Genomic DNA, 11007 nt, shown 5'->3' on the forward strand with positions numbered 1-11007 from the left:
GATGATGGGTAGCAATGCATCCAAGTAGAAAAAAACCACCAACATTAACCTAAAGCAGAGCAAGTGTACAGCAAGTGTGAATGCGATACAGTAAAAAATTGCATGCTATGTACATCAAGTTAAAAGCCACAAGTTATACAGTAACCTAAAGCAGAGCAAGTGTACAGCAAGTTGATAAAAGAATGCCCAGTCATGGCATTTGATTTCACAAGAGAAGAATGTGTAAGGTGCAATGTTGTGTACACTTTGTAATTCTATAATAATTTGTAGTGCACTGCGGCTAGAAGCCAGAGTACACTTGGAGCTACGAACTATGCAACAAGCCTAAAACTCCAACAACAAGAAGCAGAGTTGAGTTCCTAGCCATCAGACAAGACTGGAACTCCCAGCATTTGCCTCTTAAATTTTTATATAAAGTGAAAATTCCCAGCAAGGTAGATAGTGATCAACTTGCTGTACAACAAGTGCAGAGCAGCTACACAAGAAAAATACAAGCCCACTGATACTAGTTGTGCACTTGTTTCTTTCGTTCACCACTGATCTGGTCTGTAGTGAAAGTGAAAGCACGGCCAAAAGAAGTTAAAAAATGTTATTAGTTGTAAGAGGATAGAGATGCCACTGGATCTTAGAACAATATCAGATCAGGTTGTTGAAGACGTTGATGACGATGTTGTCGTTGGTGACGGCGTCGATCTGCGGCCCCGGGAACTGCATGTTGATCAGGATCCCCTGCACCGCCGCTAGTATCAGCCCAGGAACAGAGCAAGAGGAAGAGTGCAATGCACGCGCATGCTGCCGACCGCCATACGTAGAGGTCTTAAAGTGGAGGAAGGATTCATACCATAGCACCGACCGCCATCGAGGTCTTGAAGGCTGCGGTGGGTTTCCATGGCCGGGCTTCATCCCGTCGCTTGTCGCTGTTCCTCCTGTCCTACCTGCAGAGACAGAGACGGGGGTGAGAGCGAGGGGGAGATTGATCCACCTGTAGTACTAGGATTACACAGCAACTAGTAGCAGAACTAGCAAGAAATAACCAAATTGAGTGTACACCAATATCATATGAATCCGCAACACAATCGAGCAACAGATTGGTAGAAGAACAGCTGCTGCATAAACCATGAACTCCAGGTGGAGAAATAACCCTTTTCATGAGTATACTAAGCACTAATATGGGTTACAGCTAGTTGATAACTGACACCGTGTAGACCATGATGTGAGTATACTAAGCACTCATATGAGTATTACCAAGGACTTCCATGACATTATTACCTCAAAGACATACTGGAAAATTAAAACTGCACTGTTTATGCCTCTGATCACATAAAAGCAGCTACCTCCCTTAACAAATTCACATCATTGTCAGTTTTGTGATATTGTTGCATAAGTAGCTCTAAGATCAAGTTAATAAATCTATTTAGAATGTAGTGTGTGCAGCAAGAAACTTGATTGAGAAACCATGCTCTGTCTAGGCATAATACTCCTGACTGAGGTAGAAAAATCGTTGGTCTTCTAAGTTGACTTCAATGCCAACCAGATACAGTAGTACCTACACGTACAGACTAGTCAATGTAATCATGCTACACTCCTATCTATATCTAGTAGCTGAATTAGTACACACATAGACTAATCATGCATGTCTAGTAGCTCAAGTGACATCTCAATCGTCCTATTTGGATATAAACTTCAGCTCAAACAGGGACGTCTCTTTGGTATAAGCTCAAACAGGGACGTCTCCAGATCAGGAAGTGAAGGAAGTATACCTCAGGTCGCTGGCGCACTTGCCCCGCGAGATCCGGCGCGTCCCCCCTCGCGCTTGGAGCGAGCATGCGCCCCTTTGGGCCACTGCGCGTACCCACCGACGACCGAGCAGGCCGCTCCTTGGGGAGGAAGGCGCGCTGCATGACGGGTTCGCGGGTTAGCATGTCCGCCAGCTCCCGGACCTGATCGAATCGCCTGCAACCCTGCGTGAGGAAGAAAATGGCGCGCGTTAGGGAAGGGAAGGGAAAGGAGGAAGAGCAGATCCAAGAGGGGGTGGGGGTGACCTTGATGGCGAGCGGCCTCCCGGGCAGAGCGAGTTCATGGTTGGTGCCTGGCCTCTCCTTCCTGATTAGAGGAGGGGAGGGAGACGGGTCATGGCGTCTGGGCATGCGTCCGCGTCGTGATCCTGACGGGATCCCGATGGGATCTACACAAGGCCTCCGCCGCCCCTCCACGGCCGCGGGGCCGGGTGCGGGTCACCTCCCATGAAAGGAGACAGAGACGGAGCCAGCGCGGACATGGATGGGACGGGGAGACGGGGTGGATGAGCCGGCGCAGCGGAGGTGGTTGCCGAGGCGGGCGCGGAGACGGGGTGGGTCGCCAGGATTCATGGTGTGGTGGACGCGCCGTGAGGAGGGGAGGAGGAGAGGGTGAGGGAAGGAGGGCGCCGCCGCCGGCAACGGGAATCGAGAGAGAGAGAGGGAGGCGGCGTCGATTTGGATCGGGCAGAGAGAGAGGGAGGGAGGCGGCGTCGATCTGGATCGGGGAGAGAGAGGATCTGAATCGAGGGCGGGAGGTAGGTGGCGGCTGCGAGTGGATCTGAATCGGGGGAGAGAGGGGAGAGGAGTGGAGTTAGGGTTTGGGTTGGCCTGCTGAGGAGTGGAGTGAGAGACGTTGGATTCGCCTGGTATGGACGGTTCAGATCACATAGAGTGGGGTGATCCGTGAGAAGTGTTCTGATTGGTCCGAGAAATCTGTGATTTAAAATAATTTCCAAGTACTAAAGATAGAGCTATTTTGTGAAGCAACTATCAAAAATATTTTGCAAAAGGGCATTATACAAATTTTCACTCAAGCTAGACCACATTTTATGGATGAGCACCAATTTGTATGCATTTCTGATCTTTCTAGCTATTTTTAATCATTTTTTGAGTGTCCAAACTGAGTTTTTTTCTGAAGGACCTATAATATATTTGTTGCAAAATTGGACCGAATCATTTTTATAAAATACTAGGCCATATTTAATGCACAATTGACAAAATGGTTGGGTGTAAAAAAATTTGATCCACCTCTCGTGAAAAAGGCAAATTTCCGCCGATTCAGCTGGAAGCGGGTCAAATTTGAACTGCAGCTGCCTCATAGTTTGCTATTTATTTATTTCAAAAATCATTTCTAGGTACATAAGTATCTATTTAATCAGAGAAACACCAAAAAAATTCCAAGATTCAACCACCAGCTAGGAACGGTCATTCCCGCCGTTTTGACCGCATTTTGAAACGGGTATAAAAAATTCAAAAAAATCAAAAAATTGGGAAACCTTCGCATTGTGTCATCATATGTGGCCAAGTTCCTAGGAAAAATAACAAACTTGTAATCTGGCAATTATTTTAAAAAAGTTTTCTCAGAAACGAGCTATCATGTGTGGAGATCAATGGCTTTTAAGCCAAATGATCAATCTTATGGCCACATTCATGGCATAGTTTGTTCAAATCATCTCATATTGTGCAGAAGGGTGCATATTGGAATGGCAAACAATGTTGCCTAAGGAAGTTTTCATTTTCGTTGGACGAAAAAACCATTTTCCATTTTTCGAGTGCCCGAAAGGAGGTTTTTTTGTGAAGGAACTACCAAATAATTGTTGCAAAATTGGACCGAATCATTTTTATAAAATACTAGGCCATATTTAATGCACAATTGACAAAATGGTTGGGTGTAAAAAATTTTGATCCACCTCTCGTGAAAAAGGCAAATTTCCGCCGATTCAGTTGGAAGCGGGTCAAATTTGAACTGCAGCTGCCTCATAGTTTTGCTATTTATTTTTTTCAAAAATCATTTCTAGGTACATAAGTATCTATTTAATCAGAGAAACACCAAAAAAAATTCCAAGATTCAACCACTAGCTAGGAACGGTCATTCCCGCCGTTTTGACCGCATTTTGAAACGGGTATAAAAAATTCAAAAAAAATCAAAAAATTGGGAAACCTTCGCATTGTGTCATCATATGTGGCCAAGTTCCTAGGAAAAATAACAAACTTGTAATACGGCAATTATTTTAAAAAAGTGTTCTCAGAAACGAGCTATCATGTGTGGAGATCAATGGCTTTCAAGCCAAATGATCAATCTTATGGCCACATTCATGGCATAGTTTGTTCAAATGATCTCATATTGTGCACAAGGGTACATATTGGAATGGCAAACAATGTTGCCTAAGGAAGTTTTCATTTTGGTTGGACGAAAAAACCATTTTCCATTTTTCGAGTGCCCGAAAGGAGGGTTTTTTGTGAAGGAACTACCAAATAATTGTTGCAAAATTGGACCAAATCATTTTTATAAAATACTAGGCCATATTTAATGCACAATTGACAAAATGGTTGGGTGTAAAAAATTTTGATCCACCTCTCATGAAAAAGGCAAATTTCCGCCGATTCAGTTGGAAGCGGGTCAAATTTGAACTGCAGCTGCCTCATAGTTTGCTATTTATTTTTTTCAAAAATCATTTCTAGGTACATAAGTATCTATTTAATCAGAGAAACACCAAAAAAAATTCCAAGATTCAACCACTAGCTAGGAACGGTCATTCCCGCCGTTTTGACCGCATTTTGAAACGGGTATAAAAAATTCAAAAAAAATCAAAAAATTGGGAAACCTTCGCATTGTGTCATCATATGTGGAAAGTTCCTAGGAAAAATAACAAACTTGTAATACGGCAATTATTTTAAAAAAGTGTTCTCAGAAACGAGCTATCATGTGTGGAGATCAATCGCTTTCAAGCCAAATGATCAATCTTATGGCCACATTCATGGCATAGTTTGTTCAAATGATCTCATATTATGCACAAGGGTGCATATTGGAATGGCAAACAATGTTGCCTAAGAAGTTTTTATTTTCGTTGGACGAAAAAACCATTTTCCATTTTTCGAGTGCCCGAAAGGAGGTTTTTTTGTGAAGGAACTACCAAATAATTGTTGCAAAATTGGACCGAATCATTTTTATAAAATACTAGGCCATATTTAATGCACAATTGACAAAATGGTTGGGTGTAAAAAATTTTGATCCACCTCTCGTGAAAAAGACAAATTTCCGCCGATTCAGTTGGAAGCGGGTCAAATTTGAACTGCAGCTGCCTCATAGTTTGCTATTTATTTTTTCCAAAAATCATTTCTAGTTACATAAGGACCTATTTAATAATAAATACATGGTTTTTTGGCGATACGTCGAGGTTTGGGCGGTGGCCGAGGGCCTCAACTCTAGAGCGCGTAAACTCGCATGCCCGTCGCGTGGTCACCGCGTGACCGTAATGTTGCCATGTGTTCTGTGCGGCTTAGGCATGTCTAGTGGGTTGGGCACTCCCCAGGTTGGTGCTAGGAAGAAAATTACAACATAAGATTCTCACGAGAAGACCGATCGATGCTCAAACATGAATTAGCAGCCAAGTGTTTGATTAGCGGTACGGGAAATGCACATGGCCAATGGGCGTGAGTTTTGGCTGAGGATGATCATCTACTAAGGAGAATGTCTTCACAAATTTTTAGCTCAAAAGGAGGATCCTAGGTGGTACTTGCTTTGCAAAGTACCACGCTGGACAAAAATATGAATGTTGAAGCTGGGCTCAAAATAATGAATGGATTGAGCTGAAATTTTGTGGAGGATGGTTATTTAGGCATAGGAAAGCATTGTAGAAAATTGATACCATTTGGACATGCCAAAGTAGTACTTCCTTCACAATGCTCTTCTATGGACAGAAACTTGGGAAAACTAGTGAGAGAGATTGGATGAATGAAATGAGCTCAAAATTGGTGTAGGTAAGTTACTTAGGTATGGTCATGCGTTGGTCAATTTTCAGATCATTTGGGTAAGCCTAGCTAGTACTTACTTCACAAAGCTTCTCTCGAGGTAGAAACTTTGGAAATTTCCCGAGAAAGATTTACTAGGAAAATTGAGCTGAATATTATCATGTGGCAATGATTTGGGTATGGAAGAGTGCCCGAAAAGTTTGAGGGTAATAGGAGGGGTCTATATAACACTTGCTTTGCAACGTGCCAATTTGGCCATAAAATATAAATTGAACCTGGGCTCACATAGATGATTTGACTGAGCTGCAATTTGGAGGAGGGTGATAATTTGGGCATATGAAGAAACTGTATAAATTTCATGTCATTTAGAGATATAAAAAAGGTACTTCCTTCACAATGCTTCTAGGTGGACAAAAACTTTGGAAATTTGCCGAGGAAGATTTGCTAGGCAAATGGAGCTGAATTTTGTCATGCGGTAATGATTTGGATAGGAAAGAGTGCCCAAAAATTCGTAGGGCAATCAAGAATATATAAATAGCACTTCGTTCATAAAGTGTTGTTGTGAACATAATAGGAAAATGAATATTGTTGAATTAGTTTTGAACTAGGCAAGGAAGGATTTTTACATATTTGATGAAGATATGACCCAAAGAATTTATGAGATTTTTTTGGGAATTTTGGGAATGATAGAAATATAGGTTGCTTCACAACCTAGGGCAAAAATTGCCACATGGACATGACACATAGGCAAAACTGATGAGATGGCGCCTAGTCATCACAACCCACCACAATCTACAAGGTTATGACCATCTATATTGGTCATTAACAACTAGAAATAAGGCAGCGGACTAGCACTGTTTGCTTTGTGACCATTTCGTGTAAGGAAATTACGACCTTTCTGACCAAAATGGTCGCAATGGTTTAGGGTTTGAAGCCCCCTGAACAGCTTTTGACCAATTGGTCTAAAATGGTCATAAATTTATGACCAATTCTTCGAGGGTCACTGACAGAAGGTCATAAGTTGACATATTTCTTGTAGTGTAAGTGGGCATGCATCCAACTTGCTTGCTCATGAAGACCTCGGGCATTTGAGGAAGGCCGTTATTGGAATGTACAAGCCAAGTTCTATGATGTAAACTTTCCACTAGTATATGAAAATGATAAATCTGGATACTCTCTATATGAACAACATGGTACTATTTTGAAGCATAAGTGTGGTAAAAGGATAGTAGCATTGCCCTTTCTCTCTTTTTTCCTCTTTTTTTTTCTTTTTTTTCCTCATTTTTTTAGAACAATATCATTAACCTCATCCCCATTTTTTGGAGGACTCATCAGTCTCCATCATTATTTTCATCACTGTAATGATGCTCTAATAATGATGATCATCACACTTTTATTTGCTACAACTCGATAAAACTAAAACAATATGACTCTATGTGAATTCCTCTAGCAGTGTACCAGGATGTGCAATGACCTAGTGTAACATGTATTACAATGATGAATGATGGATTTGCCACAAATATCATGTTCGCTCTATTTGATCATGCAAAGCAATATGACGATGAACACACAAGTCATGTGGATAGTAACCCTGGAAGTTGCATGGCAATAGATCTCGGAATGGCTATGGAAATGCCATGGTAGGTAGGTATGGTGGCTATTTTGGGGAAGGATATATATAGGGTTATGTGTGATCGAGTGTATCATAACACGGGGTTTGGATGCACCGGAGTTTGTACCAACTCTTGAGGTGAGAAAGAGCAATGCCCGGTACCGGAGAGGCTAGCAAAATGTGGATAGGTGCAGTGTCGTATTAGTTCATGAACTCACTTAGTCATAAAGAACTCATATATTTATTGTGAAAGTTTTATTGGCCCTCGAAGAAAAGTATTACTCGCATGCCACTAGGGAGGATGTTGGTAGGAGTTAACCATTGTGTGCCCCGACTCGAATAACAAAAAGGATTTCATAAAGGAATAAAAATGCTCCAACATCCCCGTCATGCCATGTCAGACACTTAAATGAGTAATGATACGTCCATTTTACATCATGTTTTCTTACTGTTATTTATAGTGTTTTTATTCATTATAACACTCTATGCAGTAATACTAATGTCTTTCCTCTCATAATATGCAAGGTTTACACAAAGAAGGAGAATGCCGGCAGCTGGAATTCTGGACCTGGAAAAGCTATGTCAGAGATACCTAATCTGCACATCTCCAAATGAGCTAAAATTTCACGGAGAATTATTTTTGAATATATAAAAAATATATGAATAAAGAACTACTGAAGGGGGGGTCACCCAGGCGCCCACAAGGCACCAGGGCGCGCCTCCCCCTCTGGCACGCCCTGGTGGGTAGTGGGGGCCCTGGCCCACCTCCGGTGCCCATCTTCTGGTACATGAAGTATTTTGACCTAGAAAAATAAGGAGGGGACTTTCGGGACGGAGCACCTCCATCTCGAGGCGGGACTTGGGTAGGAGCACTTTTGCCCTCCGACGGAGCGATTCCGTCGAGGGGAACTTCCCTCCAGTAGGGGGGAATCGAAGCCATCGTCATCACCAACAACCCTCTCATGTTTGGGAGGCCAATATTCATCAACATCTTCAACAGCACCATCTCATCTCAAACCCTAGTTCATCTCTTGTGTTCAATCTTTGTATCAAAACCTCTGATTGGTACCTGTGGGTGACTAGAAGTGTTGATTACATCTTGTAGTTGATGCTAGCCGGTTTATTTGGTGGAAGATTATATGTTCAGATCCACTATGATATTTATTACCCCTCTGATCTTGATCATGAATATGTTGTGTGAGTAGTTACTTTTGTTCTTGAGGACAAGGGAGAAGTCATGTTGCAAGTAATCGTATGAATTTGATATTCGTTCGATATTTTGATGGTACGTATGTTGTGATTCCCTTAGTGGTGTTATGTGAACGTCGACTACATGACACTTCATCATGTTTGGGCCTAAGGGAATGCATTGTGGAGCAGCTATTAGATGATGGGTTGCTAGAATGACAGAAGCTTAAACCCTAGTTTATGCGCTATTTCATAAGGGACTGATTTGGATCCATATATTTAATGCTATGGTTAGATTTTATCTTAATCCTTCTTTCGTAGTTGCGGATGCTTGCGAGGGGGTTAATCATAAGTGGGAGGCTTGTTCAAGTGAGAACAGCATATCGCCCTACAAGATATCGAAAAATCCTTGAGACCTGGCACGGTGTCGTCATATCGCCCTACAAGGGTGTGGTAAAATTTGTCAAAATCGATGAAAAATTACTTATGATTTTAACAAAGTATAAGGACCGATATGCAAAAATACACGAGGTCACATTTCTAACAGGCTAAAAAAACTAGATATTCATAATCTATGAAAAATTCAACCCAAATAGATATATAATTTGTGTATATTTAAGTTTAGATAAGTCAGATTTAAATTAATCAAATTTTTACTAAAAAAGAAAAAGATTTAAAATAAAAAATAAAGATATAATCTATGCCGACGGCCACCATCAAGGCCGTCCACATAGATTAGACGGCGTCAACCGGCTGTCTGTGGCTGGGTTGCCAGGGCGACCTGTATGTTGATGGAATTTCTATACCAACTGCAGTCGTCGACATAGATTGAGATATGTCGATGGTCTATCTATGCCTATAGCAGGACGTCGGCATAGATGGAGATGTGCCGGCGGCTTTTCTGTACCGAGGGTGTTTCCCAGGCCGTCGGCATACCTCCAACTATGCCGACGGCCCCGCTGTCGGCATTGAAAGAACCGTCAGCATAATGGGTTATTCGGGTAGTGAGAGAGGGTGAGAGACAGTTCACCGCCGGCGACAACACGAAGGCACGCCATGGTCGCGATGGTCCAACGGGCGTCTGCCACTCCGTGTGCAAACAGCGTGTAGGGTTATGTGCGAGCTAGGCACACTGGAAATACAATGATTTGTGTTCCAAATACGCTCTATCAAAATCGTTCTCTCACGTGGGGGGACGAATCTTAAGTCAGACGTTCCGGCGATGCGCTAGGACCAGCGCTTCCCAATACCCTATTTTTATAATATATAAACAACAGTAACAGCGCAACACTAGGAGCAGGGGAGCACGAGCTAGCTATCGGGCTGGTCAAAGGTCAAGGGGAAACCTCTCGATCGGTGGTGTGGATCTGTAGACTAGCGCACATGGAGTTCACCGCAAGCATGGCCTCCACGGCGGCTGATGGTCGCCCGTGGCCGCCGCCGCTGCCAGCTGATCATCAGGCTGAGGAGGCCGCGGCGGCGGAGGTGGAGAAGGAGTGCATGTTCGTCAAGGTGGTCACGCCGAGCGACACGGGCAAGCAGAACCGGCTGGTGATCCCGAAGCAGCACGCCGAGAAGTACTTCCCGCTGGACGCCTCCTCCAACGACAACGGCCTCCTGCTCGACTTCGAGGACAGCGCAGGGAAGCCATGGCGCTTCCGCTACTCCTACTGGAACAGCAGCCAGAGCTACGTGATGACTAAGGGGTGGAGCCGCTTCGTCAGGGAGACGCTCCTCGAGGCCGGCGACACCGTCTTCTTCAGCCGCGGCGTCGGGGAAGCCGCCAGAGGCAGGCTCTTCATCGACTGGCGCCGCTGCCGCAGCCCCGACGTGGTCCTGTCGTCCCCGCACCACCGAGGCTTCACCCTCCTCTCCGTGGGGAGCGATGGGTTCGCATATCCCCACCCAAACCTAGAAGGCGATAGTGTAAAGGAGATAGATAAGGTGAGGTTACTGCTTGACATAGTTTTTTCTTTCTCTTTGTACATAAAAACACTTGTTTTACCTTTTGCCTATCTTAATCTTAATGAATAGGTGCAGAGCCCTGACATAAAAAAAAAGACAGTTGTGTTAGCAGAAACTTAACGCTATGTTGAGCTCTGCATATTAATCAATCATGAAATTTTTAACCAAATATCCAACCAATCAAATTGAAAAGTAGAATATACTCCCTCTGTAAAGAAATATAAGGGCGTTTAGATACAGAGGAAGTACTTAGTCAAAGTCAATCAAAACATGATTTAGTCCTTGTATTTATTCTTAATTTTTGTTTCTCCTTGTAATGTTATGCTTCGCTAATGCGTTTCCTTAGGCATATATTACGAAGATAGGGCCATGGGGTGGAAACAGAGGCATCTTTAATGACATCAAAGCGTCACCACTGCGTCTGAATAGCGTCACAATCCGTAGTGGAGAGGTCATATATTCACTTGCATT

General features: G+C 43.2%; 1 protein-coding gene across 1 annotated transcript in view; it reads left to right on the forward strand.

The window, feature by feature from the left end:
* Positions 1-9931: 9931 nt before the first annotated feature.
* LOC119304189 overlaps positions 9932-11007 on the forward strand; it is a 9988-nt gene continuing 8912 nt past the window's right edge. The window contains 1 exon segment of the mRNA XM_037581365.1: positions 9932-10515. Coding sequence (XP_037437262.1) covers positions 9955-10515 — 561 coding nt within the window. The 5' untranslated portion in view covers positions 9932-9954.

The sequence above is a fragment of the Triticum dicoccoides genome, chromosome 5A (assembly GCF_002162155.2).
Source record: "Triticum dicoccoides isolate Atlit2015 ecotype Zavitan chromosome 5A, WEW_v2.0, whole genome shotgun sequence".
NCBI lineage: Eukaryota > Viridiplantae > Streptophyta > Magnoliopsida > Poales > Poaceae > Triticum > Triticum dicoccoides.